Here is a 20,595-nt window from a genome sequence, read left to right as displayed (position 1 = left end):
CTTCCTCTCCTGCTTTCTTTATTGAAAGAAAGGAGAAGAGGAACGCTTCGAAGCATTTGTAGCGTCAAGTGGACCGCAGCCAATGTCTCGTAAGTACAACGGTCTAAAGACCAATATGCATAATTTGTAATTAAATAATATATATTCGCAATGAATACTGTTTTTCAAATAGTTTATTATAGATATCGCATTTTATCACCAACCATCAGTATCGCTAACGTCTAGAAATATATGTACATTAATTAATACATTAAATGATTTTTTTTATATATTTGTGTCCACAAGACACCTCGCCATACGACGTGTGTTGTACCGTTTTTCGCGCGCATAATAAAGTTGACCCATGCAGTTAATTACGTAAACAAAAAGGACACGTTTCGAGTAGAAAACTAGGAGGTGCGCGCCGGACATCGTTAAAGGATCTTTGATGGTATACGCGTAAAAAAAGTTCTCCGATTAAAATTCTAGGTGTAAAGAAACCAATTTATTTCATACCTTCCAAGTTTCGTAGATGGGAGTCGAAGAAATCCTTCCTGTGGGAAATCGGCATATGCTTCTGTCTCAAGAAAGTCTCTTCGTTTCCGTAAGCGGTATATATTTTTTTCCCTTCCGGCCCTAAGAGAGACCTCAGAGCTGTGTTTCTGATTAACATTTTTTCGTAGAACTCCTGTCCCCCCTTGATATATTCGGGTCCTAAACGACACAGGGCTTCGTCGTCCCTCGTGTCGAGCTGATTGCTCCGATAGTCCTTCACCCCGAGCCACAGTATTACACCGAATAAGGTGAAGACCGCGTAAAATATACGCCGCACTGTCGCATTGCCCTCGCGCAATCTAAATCTGTACGATACAACGCTGCAGAGTGTCCACAGGGCCGCTACGGTCAGAACGAGCACGAGCGAGTTGAAATACGGCTCCTCCGCCTGGATTCGCAGGATCTCGCGCGCTATCGCGAACTTTTGCGCGTCCTCGGAGAGCATCGCCGCTTCCAGGAAGATCCGCGCGTCCTGCCGCGTCCAATCCACCGGCTCCTCCTTGACGCACAGATTTTCGCGGAGCTGCTCCGCCGTGTTGGCGAAGTTAACGGGTATACCCAGTATCGCGCCGTACTTGGCGTTGAGAGTGCCGGCGTGTAACGTGTCGAAGCCGAACGCGCTGAAGGGCTTTATGGCGTTCCTGACGTCGTCGGGCAGCTTCAAGTCGTCCATTACCTTCTGAATTCTCTCTTGGATTTTAGAGCCTAACGGCACTTCCTTGGACATTCTGTGCGTTCAGAAGAGGAGGACATCAAGTCGCGGGTTTGGAGTAAGAAAGCAATTCTTAAAACCTTTTACTACTCACTGATATCTGGCCACCATGTATCTGTATTTGTTCAGGAAGACAGTGTGTGGCGTGAGGACCGCACAATATCCAACGGCGATCGCAGTCACCCCCAGAATCACGTTTCTATACTTGAATGAAAATACATTCATGTTCGCACGGCAATTCTGAAAACAAAGACGTGCACTCTTCCAATATTTGTATCACATTTCTCTGACGGCGGCCTCGATCGACTTTGATTAACCGGCGATTAAATTAACGACCTGCAGAGTTACTTGCGCGGCAGAACTCCCGATTATGTTACACATATGTATTCCGACTTTAAAAAATTAATAATTCCAATTACATTGATAAAATGCTGCAAATGTTACTCGACAAGCTCTAAATTGGAGTTTGATCCAAGTCACTCTATGGTATATAAAAGAGTTCCAAGAAATCTCTTATACTTCTCTTCACTTTGCTTCCTTTAAATCGTGAATCCTAACCTAACACAACATAACCTAAATTGGGCAACTTGTTTACATGTGCGCCATCCCATCCCGACCCGTCAGTCACGTGGTCCTGACCCGTGCGCCGTGCCCGTGCCGCGTGCGTGCTAGCCATGATGGAAGAATACCATAATAGTATTATAATAGTATTCTTCCATCATGGTGCTAGCGTGCTCGTGCTCAGGCTTAGGTGTGCTCAAGTGCTCAGTCAGCTTCTAAACATGGCGAGGGTAGAGTTGAAATCGAGTGATTTCTTCGATCAATTAGACCATGTATTTCCAATAATTAGAGAAAAGGTACGTGCAACGTACGGTGTACATTGTATATCATAAATTTGCGTCTTTAATAACGGCATGTCCTTTACGATATCGACGACGAAATTACGGTATGAAATCGTAACCTCAATATGGACATGGTACACGTGTCAGTACATTTGTTCTGTGATTCTTAACGATAATTCTTAACGTTATGATGTCGTCTCCTAACTTTTTTACTATATATTATACCTGCACAATATAACGACAACGATAACTGCAATGTAGTCAAGAGTAAACGCGCGAGGAGAACGAACACGAATTTGCTAACAGATAGACCAAATTTTATGTAATTTTTAATAAATTTTAGTATATCGCATTTTGCGATTAATTTCCCTTTTTTGCAGTTCCATCCCAAGTAGAATAGAAAAGTCAAATTGACATTATTTTGACTTTTCTGTTCTATTTAGGATGCGAATAACTCGTGAATTCCGGTTTTGATATTGGATATTGTAAGATGCTGATATATCAAACGCTTAAATTTGATTATTAAATGACATTTATTTTGGATAACTTAAGTATTATATTATTCAGAGATTTATAGCTTTAATATCTGCTCGATATTCGAATGGATATGTATCAAAAAATTTAACAAGTTTTAGGAAGACCGCAATAAAAATTGAAAAAAGAAACCTAGTGTATACCTATATATTATTATTATTATTGTATTGAGATGTATAATTCAGTGAAGGATTCTTTTTTCTAATTCTTACTCCAAGAAATGCATAATGATCTTTTTCTTTCAGGTTAAAGAGGAATGTACGGAGGAAGAATTTATGAATTTAGTAGAAGTTATACGATTGCTCAAGTCGACGTACTACGTCATAGAGATCGTGATTCATAACATAGAACAGTACATTCGTTGTTACGTGGCCCCGGCATTCTGGAAGAAGTTCGAGTACACAGAGGATGGCCAACGGGGCTTTGAATTGTTCAAGTCTGCTGTCGATGATCTGTACGAACATCTCGTGGAATTTCTGCCGGTTCTAAAGAAGCTAGAATACTTAAGGCAGAACAAAGGCGCGGAATGTTCTCTACCAAGGGGCAAGGACGATATAGATATAGAGGCACGATTCAGGCTTATCGTGAGAGCGACGTTACTGAGCCAGTTACCTCTGTGCCACGAATGTATCATAGGACACTTTTATAAAATCGCGTTCAACATATTTTGCATTTTGGACAACTCGTCGCAAGGTAAACATTCCCATTTATTATTTGCGTTGTATCTGTGATTTGTCTGAAATACGTTAAATATTATAGAAATATATGTTATTTTAAAGCGGACGTGTCAGCCAGCGAGATCCAGTGCACAAGATGTGCCCAGGAAGTGGAGAACTGCCGGTGCCAGATGATAGTTTACATGTTTCACGAGACAAACAGAAAATTAATCGAGCTGGAGCTATTGGAGAGACTTGTAGGAAACGTACTCACGTCGCTGATCCATATTCGTATCGAGAATCACGTAATTCAAAAATGCGACAAGACGTTTGATGCGTCACAGTTGGCCTCGTTAGAAAATGTTGGTTCTCGTTATCTAATATATATATTATATAATTGTGCAATAATGACACGTTGTTATTGCATATGATTTTTTCAGTGGCTCGAGACTGTCGTCATGAAGTGGCTGATAAGAGTTTACTCCGGTGGTTTCTCGAACACGGAAGCACTTGGCGACGAAATTCGCGACGCCATAAACAAGTTTAAGCAGAAGTTGTCTCATTATCTGTACGAAACGTACACCAACATAAGAATCGATCATCTCTTTAACATAATAATAGGTACATTTAGCTTGTACATCTACAAATATTCGTATTGTCTCACCGAAATATTAAAGGTGTTTTTTAAATGAGGATTTATCTTTCCAGCTAAGTTGAAACAGCGTAAAGTGTCTGACATTTATTTGCGATTTATTTGCGATTGCGTACAGTTATGCGCCACATTTTTCTCTAGAATATCCCGAGTCGCAACCCGCGGTGGACGATCTCCGAATTTGTTTAGAGAGAACCGATAAGCGGAAGGTCCTGGTTAAGAATCTGCAGGAAGCGATCAAAACGAGGCTTCTGCATGCCGGTGTGAATACCCCGGATATAGTGACCGCTTATATTGCCGCGATTAAAGCGCTCAAACACCTCGATCCAACTGGAGTTCTTCTAGAAACTGTTACGGAGCCTATTAAGTGAGATCCCTTGCTTTATCGCACTAAAATTACGATCTGTAACACGCGACATGTAGAATTTTAATGCAAAAAGCTAAAAAGTTCAGTTTTTGTCAAGTCCAATTTACTCTTTAGATGCTACTTGAGGAGCAGAGAAGACACCGTACGTTCCGTCGTTAATAGCCTGCTTGATGATTCACCCAGCGAGTTAGCCGATGAATTGGTGAGGGGCGAGTGCCTGCAGCTGGACGACGGTTCGGCGGACGATGAGTCTGAAGATTGGGAGAAATGGTTGCCGGATCCGGTCGACGCTGATCCCGGTAAATCGCGAAGCTCTATTATAGCGCGAAATTTTTCTTTTATCGTTGACTTCGAGCGTGAATTTTTCACTACAAAATCGGTGTTCCTCTAAATCGCGTTTATCACTATGATTATATTTCCGAACTGGATTTAAGATATATGTATATATCTCCAAATTAAGATTTAGATCGAAATTGAGTCACAAAAAAGAATTTCAACATTTATATACTCACCGAAATATTAAAGGTGTTTTTTATAAATGAGGATTTATTTTTCCAGCTAAGTCGACACAGCGTAAAGTGTCTGACATAATTTCTACGCTGGTGAACGTTTACGGCAGCCAGGACTTATTCGTCAACGAGTATCGCACGTTGCTGGCGGATAGACTACTCTCGCAACTCAACTATCATACCGAACGCGAGATACGTCACTTGGAGTTGTTGAAAAGACGATTCGGAGAGAATCAGCTGCATTACTGCGAAGTCATGCTGAAGGACGTTTACGATTCGAAAAGGATAGACGGTAACATCCACTCTGACACCAGTTACAACTTGCAAAGGGAACTTTTTCCCACTTCCGCGCTTATACTATCGGCGCAGTTCTGGCCGCCGTTTAAAGAAGACTGGAAATTGAAACTGCCGAGCATCGTGCAGAATCAATTGAACAAATACGTAAAGGCGTTCGAGGCTTTGAAGGGAAACAGAACGCTCTGCTGGAAGCCTCACTTGGGAAATGTGAGCCTGGAAATCGAATTGAAGGACAGAAAGCTGGATATAAACGTCACGCCGGTGCACGCAACGATTATCTTGCACTTCCAGGATAAAAGTAAGAACGTGTTGATGATTTGTTGAATTGACTATAAACGCATAGTGAGACGGTCGCTCTTAAGTTAAATTTGTTTTGCAGATGAGTGGACTTTGCAAGATCTGGCGGAGGTGATGCACGCACCGGCGACTGTTCTGCGACGCAAGATGTCATTCTGGGTGTCGCAAGGCCTTCTGAAGGAGACATCTAGTGACGTGTTTATTCTGCAAGAGGAGAGTACGTCCAAGAGTCGTTTATCGACCGACATCGTCGAGGACGAAGAGGCTGAAAGCGCAATGGCTTCAGCCAGCGATCAGAGAGAGGAGGAACTACAGGTATTCTGGTCGTACATTGTTGGGATGTTGACGAATCTGGATTCATTGCCAATAGAAAGGATTCATCAGATGTTGAAAATGTTCGCGTCGCAAGGACCGGGTGCCGTGGAATGCGGTTTGCCGGAACTAAGGCAGTTTCTGGACAGAAAAGTCAGGGAACATCAGCTGTTGCTCTCCGGTAGTCTCTATCGATTACCGAAGTTATAAAGAAATAAAGGATCCTCTATCTCATATCGAGTGTATTTATTGTAACGATAAGAAAATAATTTTAAATATTATATCAAGCGATATTTTTTGTATATAAAAGTACCTCTCTCTTAGGGGGGTAGACAACCTTGACAAAAATTCATCTTTTTTTTAAATTAACTATTTAAGAAATAAAAAACTTGAGTATTTGAAATTTTGGCACATGATTCTGTATAAATTTTAAAGTTTACTTTGAAAAAAGAGTTGTTAAAACTTATTAATAATTTTCGCGTTATTTCCCATTAATAAACGGATATTATTGGTAATAAAAGAAAACAGGTCCGTATCTGGTGATGGACATGAATTTTCGAAAACAGCTCCAACAATTTCTTTCAAAAATGTTTCACATGTTATTAAAAATAATATTTAAAATGTGAAAACAAATGTGGAAAATCGGAAACACATCATTTTTAAACAGAATTTCGAACAAAATTTAAAAAGAAATATTTTAATTGCAGAAAAGTGCAAAATTGCATTTTCTTCAATAAAATAAAAAATAAATTTTTTTAAAATTTTGCTTCCAATACATTTTAGAGACACTTTACTAGATTATGAATCTGTTTTTTTTTTTATTTTGTTTTAGATTTTTCGTTACTCCGAAATCATGTCCACCATTAGGTTATTGAATAGGAAGAATTGGAATTCCTTTATTACTAATAAAAGAATATCAAATTGTGCCAAAGTTTCAAGTATGCAATTTATTTCTTAAATATTTAACTTGTAAAAAAAGTATATTTTCTTCGCTTAGGTTGTCTACCCTCTAATAGTGGAATAATCTTTCTTAATAGTGAAAGCAAATGTAGATGTATGAAATGTTTATTTACTTTTTGACAATTATAAAAATAATATTGATAAAATGGTAATCTTATATTTGTCCCTTCGAGTGTCAAGGAAGTGTCGAGTACTGAAAAAATATTTTTATTACCGTTCATCATAGTATTTATACATGTTTGTATAAACTATTTTATTTGCACTTTCATTGTAAATTGTAAATTTTCTTCCATAAGTAGCGTACAGTACACTATGATTCATAATCAGATCTTTCCGAGATTTCAGAAAACAGAATTGATTTCATTGTCACTTACACATTAATATTGCCACATATCCTGCACATATATCAACATTAAAATAAAATATGAAACTAAAAAATTATCATATACAATAAATTTCGGCAAAAAAACTATATAACTATATAGAATAATAAATGTAAATTCGCATGCCATAAGATCTAACAAGATTGCTTGCACATACATAATTTCTTATGCAACTTATTCTGTATATATTTATAAATACGATAACAGGGCGTAAATAAATCACGTCAGCGTTTACTTCTGCGATAATGATAATTAGAATTATTTTAAAAAATAATAATAAAGGTCGGATGTGTTTATGCAATATGTAGCTTATATAATTGATGAAGCAATGCGGGCTCTGCGATAATATACAAACCGTATAATTTTTTTTTTTTTTTTTTTTTTTTTGACACAACGCAAACATTAAAATGGATTCTCGTTTCGAAATTATAAGAGACAATTAATATATTACCGTTTAACGCAGAAGTAAAGCGCATCGATATTTATTCATACCGTCCGGATGTTCAACTGAGTCAGTGCATATGTATAATACATTATGTGTATACATGTGTAATAATTTACGTTCTCACGCGAATATATATATATTAGACAGCATATACATAAAGAGTATACATATCTGTTCTGTGTATAATCACGCTTGCGAATGCGTGTATATAATTCGTATATTATAATCGCACTTAATAGAAGACAATGATATTCAAAATATTTCGTTAAATCAATTATTTACGTACAATAATAAAATATATATCGGATATACTTTTTTTTTACGTTGAGAACTTAAGTAGATTTCAGATCACTCTTAAATGTGTGCGTGTATACTTTTCAACGCTTATATATACACGAAGGACCAAGCTATCGGTACACATAGGAGGTACACTTCTCGGACAAAAATTCAAAAAATATCTGTCGAAAGAGAACGAGTATAACATTTGACACATGAATGACTATACAGGAGTTATATAACGCGTGCAACTTGATATCGTTTTCTTAATCGTTACATGTACAATATGGCAGACCTAAAAGTGGTGCAACTCTCTAATGATAAAGTCGATATTAAGTAAGTCACTCTCTCACGCAAACACTCTTTGCACGTATGTAGACAGAGATTACATTTTTTTCTTTATATTCATATGATTATAATATCTCGCAAAATAATTCTGCGTCGTAGAAAGTTATAACAATAGGTCGCGATACTTCTATCGTTTTTTACTTTCGTCGTTTCGCCCGATAATATCGACGCGTCTTATCGATATTTATGCAACTGTACGTATCTACTCGATAATCCTGCGGTTTGAATTATAAGTTTTTCGTAAAGTTAAAATCTGCAATTTATTTGCGTCCACCTTGGACGCCCTGCCACTTTTTTCTCATCAACGTGTATTGCACATTGACGTCCTAGAAATATTCTCTGCGAATAGCACTTCTAATACTTTCAGCTGAAACAATATATACATGTAGCTCTCTCTCGTGCATCCGCACACGACGCATACTTTTAAAGCCTTCTCTTCGGGATATTCGCGATTCTAGGATATTCCCAACAGTCCTTCTCGCGATCTAACGAGAAGGATCGTTAGGAGAGCGATCTAACCGCGGCGTTGCCCTTCTCCTTCCAGGGATATACATGTCGTGAGAAAGTTAAATTTTGATTGCACAGTTCTAACGCTACTACATAGAGCCTATCGATAACAAAGCTTTAATCTAGAACGGTAACGCGGCTACACCGCACTACGTTAATATTACAATAAGGCACATTTATGCGAGAGAGTTGTACAGAATTTCGACAGTTTCTCCGACGTGAGAGGTGTGTCGCGCGAGAAAAAAGGAAGACACATTGGCATCAATTTCCTTCGACGAGGTCCTCGAAGAGCTCTTTGCGAATATCTCGCGAATTTTCTTCTTGTCTGTTAATTTTTTTTTCTCGCGCGACACCTTTCTCCAGGAGTCAGCTCTAAAAATGCGCGAAAAATATATCAATTAAGTTAATGTTGTCGCATTCTCGCGCTGCCATCTCCAGAGACGGGGAGGTGCCAGCGTAGTCGTAAGTACTGGGGAAAAACGCGAACAACAATTTCATCGCCGCCGCGAGAAGAGAGAGAAAATAAAATACTTCGGAGACACATCGCGCGCGCGTGCTACAACAAAATTCTCCTCCCCTATGGGAGAGTAAAAATATCTGGTAAACTAAAATTCTTACTAAAAACTACTGTTGCTAATACCGCTAACGTTGCACTGAATTGCGCATACCTGACTCACGTCCAAGACAAGCCCGTAATAGTCTCTCGCGTTTACTCGTAAAAAGACGCGTGCGGGGATTCTATATAAAATATGTAATATATATTTATATATAAACACATATATTATATAAAACATATATATATAGCGTCCCTCCCCCCAATCTCCGTATATTATGCTAATGCACCTCGCAACGCTACCGTTTTTTTTTTCTTATTTTTGCGAAGTGAGATAATAATTCGTGCCGTCGAGACGGGGGCTACGACGGCGCGAAGTGGCTCGGATTCCAATCGGCGATCGACGTCCGTCGATCGCCGAGACGCGCTCGAGAAAAACTATAACGTTTCCGAACATTTGAGAGGGTACAGGATGATGGATAAGCTTGACGAACGGGGCTGGCGACGCGGACGGACGGCGAAGGTGGTCGGCTGGTTGGTGAACCGATCGAACGCGGGATGCTGTTCCAGAGTCCAGGTGTTAGCACGGGGCGAGTGGATATCCATTGTTAGCACTCCAAGCCTACAGGCCACGGGCAACCGGGGTTAACAAGAAAGAAAAGAAAAAACAGTTTTGTTAGTAATCTGATTATGACTGACCGACGTTAACATTAAGTATCTAGTAGCTCGCCAGCTGAGAGAAATAAATAGTTAGTGGTGAAAAGCAACGCTTCCGGTTTCTCGTGCGCGTGTCGTACAGCATAATCCGGCACGCCAAATCCTCATGATGTCAAAGTTAGAGTTTTTCTTTCAGAGTGTCGTGCCGTGCGAATGCGTTAGAACTTGGAGACTCCTCCGCTCGCGAGAAGACTGTCGTCTTCCAATTATCGGCCTCGCGCCGCGCCGATCGCGCGCGTGTAGAAACGCGCTCGATCGGGCCCAGGAGGACTCTCGACGACGACGAAGCATTGCTTTGCACCAGCTACTTGTAATATTATTAGTGTGAAGCATTCGACTTGTACGCGTCATGACAAGATAAACAATCCAGCGGAATTCGCGTGGAAGAACGAACGTTCGATCGTTATTCGTATATATCGAGCGTCAAACTGGCACTGACTTTGTTATCTCGACAAATGTCCATGACTATTAGACCCGTTCGTTTTCCGCCCAAGTGATACGGCTCGCGATACCCTCCCCGCGCGCGCACAAAAGTCGTACAAATCGATGGATTACACATCGCTGTAATAACTCGCTCGTCAGGCTGGATGCACCAGTGAACGCGCGCGATATACTCCATCGGTTTCTAATTACACGCTCATCAGCGATCGCATTTATCGCAATCAGTCATCCGGCGATTTTATCGTGTGTTCCGATACTCCACTCTTGTTATCAACAAGGTACTTTATACTTTCGATGTTAACGACGATCGAGAATCGTGATCTCCCATTAATAAAATAGACATGCAAATGCTGCGAAAAGTTCAATTAAAAAGATTAGCCGATCGTTCACTGATGCATTTACCTCACGGCGGTCGTAAAAGAATGTAGCTGCCTGTATATGTCAGATATCAGCCAAAATAAAAAAAAAGAAGAAACGATCGAGTGGAAAAAAAATCGATGATCGATCACTATCTGTTAATCGCTACCGTTACACACGCACGTGGATTTGCGTTATTTCCGAACATTATAGCGATTTTTTTTTTTTCAGACAGGCAGCCTGGGTGTGCACCTGCCACCACATTAGCACCGGTAAATGAGAAAGATTACACAACGAAATTCCGATTACATAGTTACGGTGGTATTATTGATACCGATCACTATTGATCTTTAGTGATTAATGTCCCATCAGCAAGCAGGTGTCAGAGGCTCATGAGTGTTGCATGTGCCATACATAGGACAGATATCTGTAGTACAATTCGAGGCATTCCTTATTTTTTTAAGAGAAGCATATTATTATTAATAGACGCCATTAAACAGGCCTGTTTACACAGTATATTTAATAACGTGAGTTGTGTGTGGATCGGGTGATAAATGGAGATTCGACGAGGAACTCGTACGCGCGCGCGAAAAGGAGAGCGTGGCGAAATAGCTGTTCTTCGATTTTAAAACCGTTGTGTCTCGATAAATAACGATTTGACGTCTTGAGAATTCTTGGATTCGAGTCATTCGAGATCTCTTGGCAATTCGTACGGATTGACTGACGACAATTACGATCGTTCAATTCATTGATAATACTTATAAAAAAAATACGGGCTCTGATTATGTTCATCAGAGCAAAACTTAAACTTGTGACATTTCGCTGTTTAAAAGATATTTTAGATTCAAGGTAAAGCAGCGATATTATATCCGGAAGAGCGTTATATTTAAAATTGAATAAAATCAAATTAAGTAAAGTTTATCTCAACTACCGTGATTATCAGTTAAACATAGTTTCATCGTGGAACCTTCCAATATCGATTAATCCGAAACTTGTGGAATATCCTTTATGTACATACGGATTTGTGTATGTATATATGCATATGTGTACTTGTGCGAATTAAATACAATTGAATAACTTCTTTGTATACTAATTCTTTCGAAATAAACAAACAAATTATTTCACATAAAAAGTAAGGTAATACACGATTATTAAATTAAAATTTTTATAAACAATCTACATCATCTAAATTATCTAAAATACTCTAAAAAATACGTAAAATTAAGTTCTTTAATCCAAAACCACTTCTAATCTAATTTGTAAAAAATATATAAGACGTCACACAAAAGGTTCAAACAAAAAAGACTTCGCGCAAACATATCTAATTCATATACGCTGTATATGTACTCTGGTTTGTGTGTGTGTGTGTGTGTGTGTGTTTTATGTCAGTGTGCACGTATATTCGAATTGGCACGAAAACTCGTCATAGGAAAGGAATGTTCTGCATAAAAATTGCAATGTAAGCAATTTTTATTCGCGACAAATGTTTCGTTTGAAGAATAATTCTCGCGCTCCGAATATACGTGCACCTGTACGCGATTTGTGCATGTGTGTGTCCTGTATGTATGTAGGTAGAGCGTCGTTGTTAGTTCTTTTTTTTTATAAATAAAGATGGTGCAGTTGTGCGTCCTATATAATGGATGAAATTGCGTCTATGATAAGGAATGTCAATTATGTATTAAAAAAAATTACTTGTTAGTGAGATAAAATATGTAAAAAGGACGGGAGAGAGATGCCATCTCCGGCAGCATTGTCCACACTTTCGCGGTTTACTCTGCTTCCCTTTTCTTTTCAAACTCGGACCGTTAATCGCGAAAGGAAATCAATGTGGAAGGCACTTTTTTAAAGCGATTTAACGCGACGAGGCAAAAAGTGAAACAATTTATCGCGGTTTAGGCGACGGGCCGAATCGACGCGCGCGTTGCATAAAACCTTCGCTTCGTACCGCGTTACCATCCCTTTTTCATTCGCGCAACGAAAATATGTATCTCTCGGGAGCAGGCGGTCTATTAATATCGGACAACAGTTTCTGGATTGACGCCCTGTGATGCTCACGCGGGGAAATCTTTTGTGTGTAACAAAGCGAATATAAATAAAACCTTCGCGTGAGAGGGTTTTCGTGGGGGGTTTTTCCGGTATCTCGACGGTTCTGGGAGCTCTTTGCTAATCGCGGCGTGATTGATATACCGAGAGAGGATCCTCGCGTCTGCAAGCGGAACGAACATCCGCTCCGCGACCACGCGACGCACGTCTCGGTCTCGTAACAAATTTATATCGAGAGAAGGACCGATATAACACGAAAATGACAATGATAACAAGAATAATCTTTCGAATCTCCGAACGACCGTAAATTCTCCGTGGATCTGTGAACCTCGGCATCCCATGCAGCGAGCCGTATTTTACAATTTTCCTCTCGGCCGCGAATCTAATTATAGATTCGGCCAGACGCAAGGTGTTGTTCGTGCGCTCTATTTTCACCCGAGCGAATGATCCTCCGTCGCGGTCAAAGCAACACGTCGGGTAACCGAAGACACGTGTAAAACCTTCGTTGAGAAGGTGCGCACCCATGTTGCGTTCGCGATCCCGACAACCGCGGATATTACTCAATTGAATTAATCGGAATCTGCTCCAGGCGACTCCGTCCGAAACGTTTTCGCGTCAAGAAAATCGAATCAATTATTTTTTCCCACGTTCGAACATTCCGGTTCTTCTTTCACACGCGCGCAAGCTTTACAGATATGTGAAAAGAAAGGAGGAAAATCGTAAACGGTTTTTGCGTCGCTTCCTCAGACGAAACGGCGACGCTTGCAAGCGCGAGTGACTCGGCTCGAAAGACCACGGAACGGAGCTCTCGCGTTCGATTTCGCGCGTTGCACGGTTCGTTTTAGACGCATGAAATACCAGACACACGCTTTCGACATTCCGGACGCCTAGCGCCCGATTCCTGCGCCGGCCCTAAGCCGAGAGAAACGAGTCTTTCTCGCTCTCTTTCCCTCCGCCCCACACGTCAATCCGTGCGTGATCTTTCTCTCTCTCTCTCTCTTTCTACCTCTCCCTTTCTTTCCCGTTACTTCGACTCGCGTACTATTGCGGCTAAATGAAAGTTACGCGGCTCTCCACCGTTGTAAAGATCCGAGGTCGGTTCGATCTGTATCCCTCTATCACTCTTTTATTTTTCTCTTTTTCGGTAGGCAGGGGGATATATTGCGACATTAATCAATTCATCCGTCACCGGTCACCGGAGATCTATAACGGCGTAATGTATCGGTGCGGCGTCAGGTACATACACAGGACGAGACGCGCGCGTGCACATACACGCACGCACACGCCACCGTTGCTGGCTGCCCGTTCTCGCGCTGGCAGCTGGAGGCTCCAGCCTCCGCCAGCCCGAGTGAAAGCTTCCCGAACAGCAGCACGCTCGTGGCGGAGACACGTGTGAAAGGCTCGTATTTTCGCCGCGGCTTTAGCACGAGCCAAAACACGGGCCCTGAGCGCGGGTCTCGTCATACATAAAAAAAGCTACGTATATATATATATAAATATAAATAAAAGTCTGATCGGAATGGTCTGGGCGCTCTGCTCAATAAATTCGCAATTATTCAAATACAGATAGCTCTCGCTAGATTAATATACGCAATAATAAAAGTTATCGGAACGTTTTATCAAGTGTTCGAAACGTTCGCCGAAACGGAAGTACATCGGGTTGATACAAAAGATTCACGTTTGTTAAATCAAGACTCCAGTAGATTCAAGGAGACTTGCTGTCCACGGGCTCCAATATTGTTCCATTTCAGTTAAAGCGAAATCGTTCAACTCCTTTTCCAAAGAATCGCGGTTCTCCGATTTTTTTTCTAATACAAAGATGAGTGGATGAGCCTCTTGCGTCAACCTAGTTTTAGCGACCGCTTCGTCGCGAGAGGAGAAAAGCGCCTCGGCCATTCCGACATCGAGACCGCAAGGAAGATGGTGAAGACGTTGGAGGAAAAAAAAAGATAAAAAAATAAGAGGACAAAAGAGAGAACTTAATTGAGAACTGCCTGTGCAGACACTAACCTTTCCGCGGTGGCGCGGGAACAGTGCTCTGTATCTCTCTTTTTCGCTCTTTCTCTCTCTCTCGCTTTCTTTTTTCTCTCTCTTTCTCTCTCTCTCGCTCTCTCTGTGTACTCGCATCGTCTCTGTGTGTTCACGAGAGAGCGCCGGCCCTTTGATAAGGGTGCTCGCGGATCTGACCCAGGTGCCTACGCTGCTTGGCGGCGGCCGCCGCTGCGCCTGTCGCCAACATACACACAGCATGAGTATGGTCAGCAGGGACCGTCACTTCCGGCGCACGATCACTTTTCGCCGCACGCGGACCCGCAAGGGGTCCGCGCCCGTCCGTCTCGGTCCGCTAAAAAAATCTAGAATCCTGCCGCTATTATCAGTGCAAAAGAAAAGACACACATCGGGGGGGGGGGGGAGGAACCCGTGCCACAAAGAAAATCTGTATTGCACCCTATTGACACAGACACGGCAAATTTGGATTTCACTTGTTTACGCTATTAATTTTACTAATTTATGATACACTTGCGGGGAAGAATCACTTTTTTCTTTTTCTCTGTGCAACGGGTTCTAGCGACGACGCCGCCACGACGCCAACGGGATAAGGGCGAGTTGCCTCGATTTTGTAAAAGCCACCCCTATACCCCGTCAATTGGCTCTCGTGGTGGCGTCGCCGGATTAATGCTGATCGTTACCTCCAGCTTACGACCAGCGTGAGCTCACGATCGTTGAACAATTGTATTTCAGGGGCTTTAAACGCGGAAGCCACTAAATGCCTGAAACATGCGCGGAAAATACTGCGAATACGGTAGAAATACTGCGGAAATATGGTAACGCGCGACACCCGTTTCGTGTACCGTAAGGATGCCCTTTGTTTCCTTACTTGAGCATCGCGAGCGTGGAATATACGGAGACACGTTGCTGCTCTCTAAATTCAATACCGAGATGATTGCTTCTCGGTATTAAACAACGCCGAAATGTCTTTGAGTAACGAGACTTTAAAGGCATCGCGCTTAATTCTTTATTTTCCCCTTGAAGACACGACTTCAAGAACGCGTGATCGAATTACCGATTTCGCGTCGTTTATATTAATGTCATCGCTATACAGAATGCCTCGGGATCACTTTATTCAAAGACATCTCGATGGAGCGGCGACTCGCGTGACGCTTTTTGACACGCGACCATGTCTCGCGTGCTCGTCCCAAATCTCTCGTGAGCTCACGCTCGGCTCGTATTCTTTAGGCCTGTAGCGGGGCAAGCTCGCCTACCAGAACACTATGTAAGAATACTGTAAATCGTCAGTGAATTCGTGCGTCCCTGAAACTCCATATTAAAATAAAAACAACATAATCCCGGCTTTCCCACAGCGAAGCGAAACGCGGCTTCGTCGGAGAGACACGTACTTACTTACTTATTAACTATTGAAGCGAGTCTACCATATAGATATGACCTCCCGTATCGGCGCTTGTTTCTAGGTACATCGGACAGATTTTTGCGCGTGCGTGTATACATATAAAATATAAAACTCGTTAAATATATAGAAGCTATTGCTGATAACCGGGAAACCTCTCGCTCTTTCGCGCGCGTCTCAACATCACACTTTTGATTTTTGTCAGTGAAATCAGGTAAGTCTTTGTCATGTAAGCTAGAAATGTATCCAACCATTCTACTCGTTCCTAACAACAATGAGTATTGGGATTAACGTCTACCCGTTGCTTCGGCCCTCAACCTCGTATAAATATATCTATATAAACGGCTAAATCTTTATAAAAATAAAATTAAATAAACGTATAAAATAATATATAATATATAGCTCGTACGCGATAATGATATATGTGTGTACATATATATACACGATTTGCATATTTAAATATTTAAATATTACTTAAAGACTATGCCACATCAAAAAGAGTATTACGTGTCTATAACATAATCTGTATAAATACGTGCGCTAAAGTCACCATTCGATTCTCCTTTATTTGCTCTTTTGCGAAGAGAGGGGGGCGGCGTGGACGCGCGATAAGAAAACAAAAAAAAGAGAGAAAGTACTTTTTCAACGCATAGTCTTATCCGTATCGTCTGGATTCACTACAAGTAAACGCTAGAACCATCAGTCCTCAAAATATTGTTTGGTCCCTGGGTAATATTCTCCCTCCACCTATATATTGCCTGTCTAAAGAAAAAAAAAGAGAAGAATCCTACGTACGTTATATTATAGGCTACCTATCACCAGCCATCGTATGGCGTGTCGCGCGATAGATCCAATTTGTGTTTATTACCGATGAGTCCTCGCTAAATTGCTCGCTAATCCGATTGCTATCGTGCGATCGACGGTGATCACCTCGACCGATTCGTTTCAAGCTGTGAAAACTCAGCGATTACGTCTCTCTCTCTCTCTCTCTCTCTCTCTCTTTCTCGCGTAGAGGAGAGAGGGAAAAAAAGGTAAGCTACTCTGTCTCGGAAGTCTCACAATCGAGTACTCCTTCTTTCACGTTTCTTTTTTCTTCTTTTTTTTTTAGATGACTATCGCTGCGCTAGACGATTCGCGTAATTACTGCGTTAGGGTCGTCAAAGAGTTACGTAATTAGAGGTACGGTTTTCATCCGGATGGAGGCGGGAGCGAGAGAGAAGACAAAAGGGAAAATGAGTAGACGCAACGTAGAGTGAGTTTCGTAGGAGAGGTGGACGGATCGAGTTATTAGTTGTTTTAGTCGCGTGTTAGGTCAAACCCGAGGGATTCGATTGGGATTCTTCTAGTGGTAGTACTTCCTGTAGTTGCAATCGTCGTTAAAAGTGTAATTTAATTCAAGCGTGAACGGAGAACGTGTACGCGAGAACATGTGCGATGAAAAAAAATGAGAGAAGAGAATAAAAAAAAAAAAAAAAAAACGCGGACACCAAGGTTCGATTAATGTACCCATCACCACCCTGTCGACAGACTACTGATTAAAACGGTTGATTATTCTCTTTAGGAAGAAAAAGAAACGTCCCGGGACGACGATACACGTCCCTTCCCGTCATCGAGCTACCAAATCGAACTCTAAGACAAACTTTAAGAAAAAAAAGAACCTATATTATGCAACGTTAATACCGTCTACTTCAATAAATATATAATATATCCTCTGTGAAATCTATATATCTACGCACGTACGTGCAATGCGTACACACGCACGTGTATCTGTAAAAATAGCTACAACAAGAATGGCCTTTGATTACTGCATTGAGTAATGCGCGACAGCGCGTTACGGATCTCTTATCAACCGTAAGAAAAAAATTCAACGCAAGACAATACGCACGAGGGCATTCCCTTACGGTCTATATTATACGTTAAAAGACGCGCGAGTGCGCGAGCATTCACCGGGTAACTGGATGCCTTTGTATCATGGGGAAGACAGACGCGATCTTCCGTATGCCGCGACAAAGAACGCGCGTCCAGGGGTATAATTCCCGGACGGTATCGCTCGGCTTTTAAACAGACCCGGACATCGAACGTCGCGTGCGTCAGGGAGTCAAGTAACTCGTACCACTCGACGGGAAGTACTTTGGATACTGGTGGAGGAGGACTGGACGGGAGATTTCTCGCGTACCCGAAATATCTCGACGTGTTTTTTTTTTCTTTCTTTTCTCGAAGACGAGACTCCGCGGGATTGTCCTGACTAACGGTTCGCCGTAACTTTCGACGCGATCGAGTTCAACGCGATTCATCTCCTCGCTGGATTCCCGCGATCTCCTTGGACTACACCTACGCGGTGCGAGACTTGTCCGATCTGTAAGAGAAGGATATCATGTCCGGCTGATGAGATGTAAATATAAGCACGATCTTCGAAAGATGAAAGTATAGGTCTCAAAATCGATATTCCAATTTTAAGCAATATTTCTCGTTAAAAAGTCAATGTAAGTCAAATAAAATTATGAGTCCAATAAAAACAATTTTGAAAGTATATTTCTCGTATAGCAAGAGATAATCTATTCTCGTTTTCACCAGGTACTTTCTACATCGAGAGATATATAGATATACAAACGTCTCTTAAAATCTTTCACAAGACTGAATTTCAGATTAATTTTTGAATTGCAGAATAATCTTCCAGATTAATACGTATAGTATCTCAAGAGAGAAGAAAAATATGAAATCTCTATTTAATCAGGCAGAATATCCTCCTCTGTATCGAACAAAAATTGCACCGTGCGGTTACCCTAAAGGCGACTCGAGGAGAAAAGAAGTATTCCGGACGGCGAAACACGTGGCTGCTGGTGAACGGCACGAAAATCGGTGTAAAAAGAAAGAAAGAAAAGCTTTCAGACTAGTATAGCTACATCTGCACGCGATACAGCACGCACGACGAGTACGTACGACTGTCCCGTCTTCTCCTATACCTAATACCTATACCGTTCCTGATAGAATCCTACCGAAACACGGCCTAGCCGTTCTGTTCGCGTTCCTACCAGTTCTCTACCTATTGATAACCCTGAATCTTCGTGACACAATTATTTCGATAAGGCGGTGCATATAACATTACACGCTAAGGCTTTCACGTAATTATAATATCTGAACTGACGCGACTAGTAAATGACTGATTTCGGTTGTCCTAAGCTATTCTCGCGAAAAGTACTCGCTAACTCGCTACGATGATGGCGATGATGATGACGATGATGATGATAAAGATGATAATGACGGTGACGATGATCGGGACGACGACCGATTCACCGATGACGATAACGGAGATAATGACGCGACGTGGATAATAATAATTAACGGCTACAAGAGCGATCGGTTCGTAATTAACAATTATCGTCTTAAAAACTTACGTGATTGTGTACGTGCTACGTGCCGATTGGTGACGCTCCCGTCGAAGCGATGTGCATGTCCGTCGCGTTTCACGAAGCCCAACGCTATCGGTGATAACATTGGATTCAATTTCGTTTCATTCTCCCGTGACAATTTCCGAATTCGTGTGATGTATAAAAATTGGCACCGGTACCGGAATTAGACGGGCAACTTTTTACAACGGTCATTATCTCAGCAGAATATTTATACGTACTATAATACGTACAGATAATAAAAAAAATGTACGACAATAAGCTTATCGAAAAGATTTCTTCCGTTAATCGTTGCTCGTCTAATCTCTTGAGATTCACAGCACGGGAAAAGAACGACTAAATGCAGTTGAAGCCATCAAAGAGAGTCACCAATCGTCAGTGACGTGCCGCATGCGGTATAATAATATTAATAAAAATAATAAAAGAGCACGCGGCTTCGTTCCCTCCGTTACGCGCGCATCTCTCTTAAAAAATTAGAAAAAAAAGAAAAAATTTCCGCGTATAAAAAGCCCCGTTTCTCGTATTACGTAGAGGGGAGAGGCGTTCGTTTCGACCATCTCCGTTTCTCTCTCCGTGCCGCGCGGGGGGACACGGCAACGGGAGTGATCAACGAGCAAACAACCCACCAGAATGATCAGCAGTGGCGTACTCGGTGAGCAACGGCGAGGCAGCCAGGGCGGCGTAGTTGGCGTAGTCCGCGTACGGCGTGTAGATGAGCCCGTGAGGATCGCCGGCCGACAGGAGCGATCCGGGCGGCCCGGAGCCGTTCAGCAGAGACGCGGCGGTCGTCGGCACCGATATCCGCGGCGACAGGATCAGCGGCGCGCCCAGGGGCGCGCTCGGAGTCCGCATCGGCGTCGCCAGGCCCGGCAGCAGGCGCTGCGTCTCTGCCGCGGCGGCGGCTACCCGCCGCCACTCCTCGTCACAGGCTGCAAAAGCGAGTGGTGCTGAATGACACGCTTCCCTGCCTCGCCTCCGACCGAAACGGTCGGTTCCACGAGCGCTATCATCCGCGACACCCGCGTTATGACAATGACTGG

General features: G+C 42.0%; 3 protein-coding genes across 9 annotated transcripts in view; 1 reads left to right on the top strand and 2 right to left on the bottom strand.

Annotated features, from left to right (window-relative positions):
• Positions 1-155: 155 nt before the first annotated feature.
• LOC143903842 (transmembrane protein 177) lies at positions 156-20,301 on the bottom strand. 4 transcript variants are annotated; one of them, XM_077417837.1, is made up of 3 exons: positions 20,182-20,301; positions 1,341-1,486; positions 156-1,262 (listed from the first exon to the last, which is right to left on the bottom strand). In XM_077417837.1, the coding sequence occupies exons 2-3, from the start codon at positions 1,469-1,471 to the stop codon at positions 485-487; spliced, it is 909 nt and encodes a 302-aa protein (XP_077273963.1). In that variant the 5' UTR covers positions 1,472-1,486; positions 20,182-20,301; the 3' UTR covers positions 156-484. The 4 variants fall into 4 exon arrangements, with proteins under 4 accessions (XP_077273963.1, XP_077273960.1, XP_077273962.1 ...); XM_077417834.1 differs by lacking the exon at positions 20,182-20,301 and adding an exon at positions 1,842-1,973; XM_077417836.1 differs by lacking the exon at positions 20,182-20,301 and adding an exon at positions 1,766-1,848.
• Morula (anaphase promoting complex subunit morula) lies at positions 1,921-7,442 on the top strand. The gene is made up of 8 exons (XM_077417826.1): positions 1,921-2,103; positions 2,868-3,315; positions 3,402-3,640; positions 3,719-3,899; positions 4,072-4,297; positions 4,412-4,596; positions 4,856-5,401; positions 5,483-7,442. The coding sequence occupies exons 1-8, from the start codon at positions 1,921-1,923 to the stop codon at positions 5,920-5,922; spliced, it is 2,448 nt and encodes an 815-aa protein (XP_077273952.1). The 3' UTR covers positions 5,923-7,442.
• The window catches only part of How (protein held out wings), a 37,124-nt gene continuing 23,392 nt past the window's right edge, over positions 6,864-20,595 (bottom strand). For 3 of the 4 annotated variants that reach the window (XM_077417830.1, XM_077417831.1, XM_077417832.1), the window contains exons 6-8: positions 20,182-20,484; positions 14,753-14,968; positions 6,864-9,806 (exon numbers count right to left, since the gene is read on the bottom strand). In XM_077417830.1, the coding sequence (XP_077273956.1) occupies positions 14,883-14,968; positions 20,182-20,484 (389 nt within the window). In that variant the 3' untranslated portion in view covers positions 6,864-9,806; positions 14,753-14,882. The remainder of the gene's footprint in view (positions 9,807-14,752; positions 14,969-20,181; positions 20,485-20,595) is intronic. The other variant, XM_077417833.1, reaches the window with a different exon arrangement.

This window comes from Temnothorax americanus, unplaced genomic scaffold (genome assembly GCF_048541705.1).
Source record: "Temnothorax americanus isolate GAGA-0224 unplaced genomic scaffold, ASM4854170v1 Scaffold5, whole genome shotgun sequence".
In the NCBI taxonomy this organism is placed as follows: Eukaryota; Metazoa; Arthropoda; class Insecta; order Hymenoptera; family Formicidae; genus Temnothorax; species Temnothorax americanus.
This window is presented reverse-complemented; position numbering and strand designations above follow the sequence as displayed.

What these genes read in the sequence shown, in the direction of transcription:
- LOC143903842 (XM_077417834.1), bottom strand. Translation starts at nt 1,922, where the DNA reads ATGGCTAGCACGCACGCGGCACGGGCACGGCGCACGGGTCAGGACCAC. An exon ending in CGGGATGGGATGGCGCACAT is followed by an intron (nt 1,487 to 1,841) that starts GTAAACAAGTTG and finishes CTTTGTTTTCAG; the next exon opens with AATTGCCGTGCGAACATGAA. An exon ending in TACATGGTGGCCAGATATCA is followed by an intron (nt 1,263 to 1,340) that starts GTGAGTAGTAAA and finishes CTGAACGCACAG; the next exon opens with AATGTCCAAGGAAGTGCCGT.
- Morula (XM_077417826.1), top strand. Translation starts at nt 1,921, where the DNA reads ATGATGGAAGAATACCATAATAGTATTATAATAGTATTCTTCCATCAT. An exon ending in AGTTGGCCTCGTTAGAAAAT is followed by an intron (nt 3,641 to 3,718) that starts GTTGGTTCTCGT and finishes TGATTTTTTCAG; the next exon opens with TGGCTCGAGACTGTCGTCAT. An exon ending in CTTGCACTTCCAGGATAAAA is followed by an intron (nt 5,402 to 5,482) that starts GTAAGAACGTGT and finishes TTTGTTTTGCAG; the next exon opens with ATGAGTGGACTTTGCAAGAT.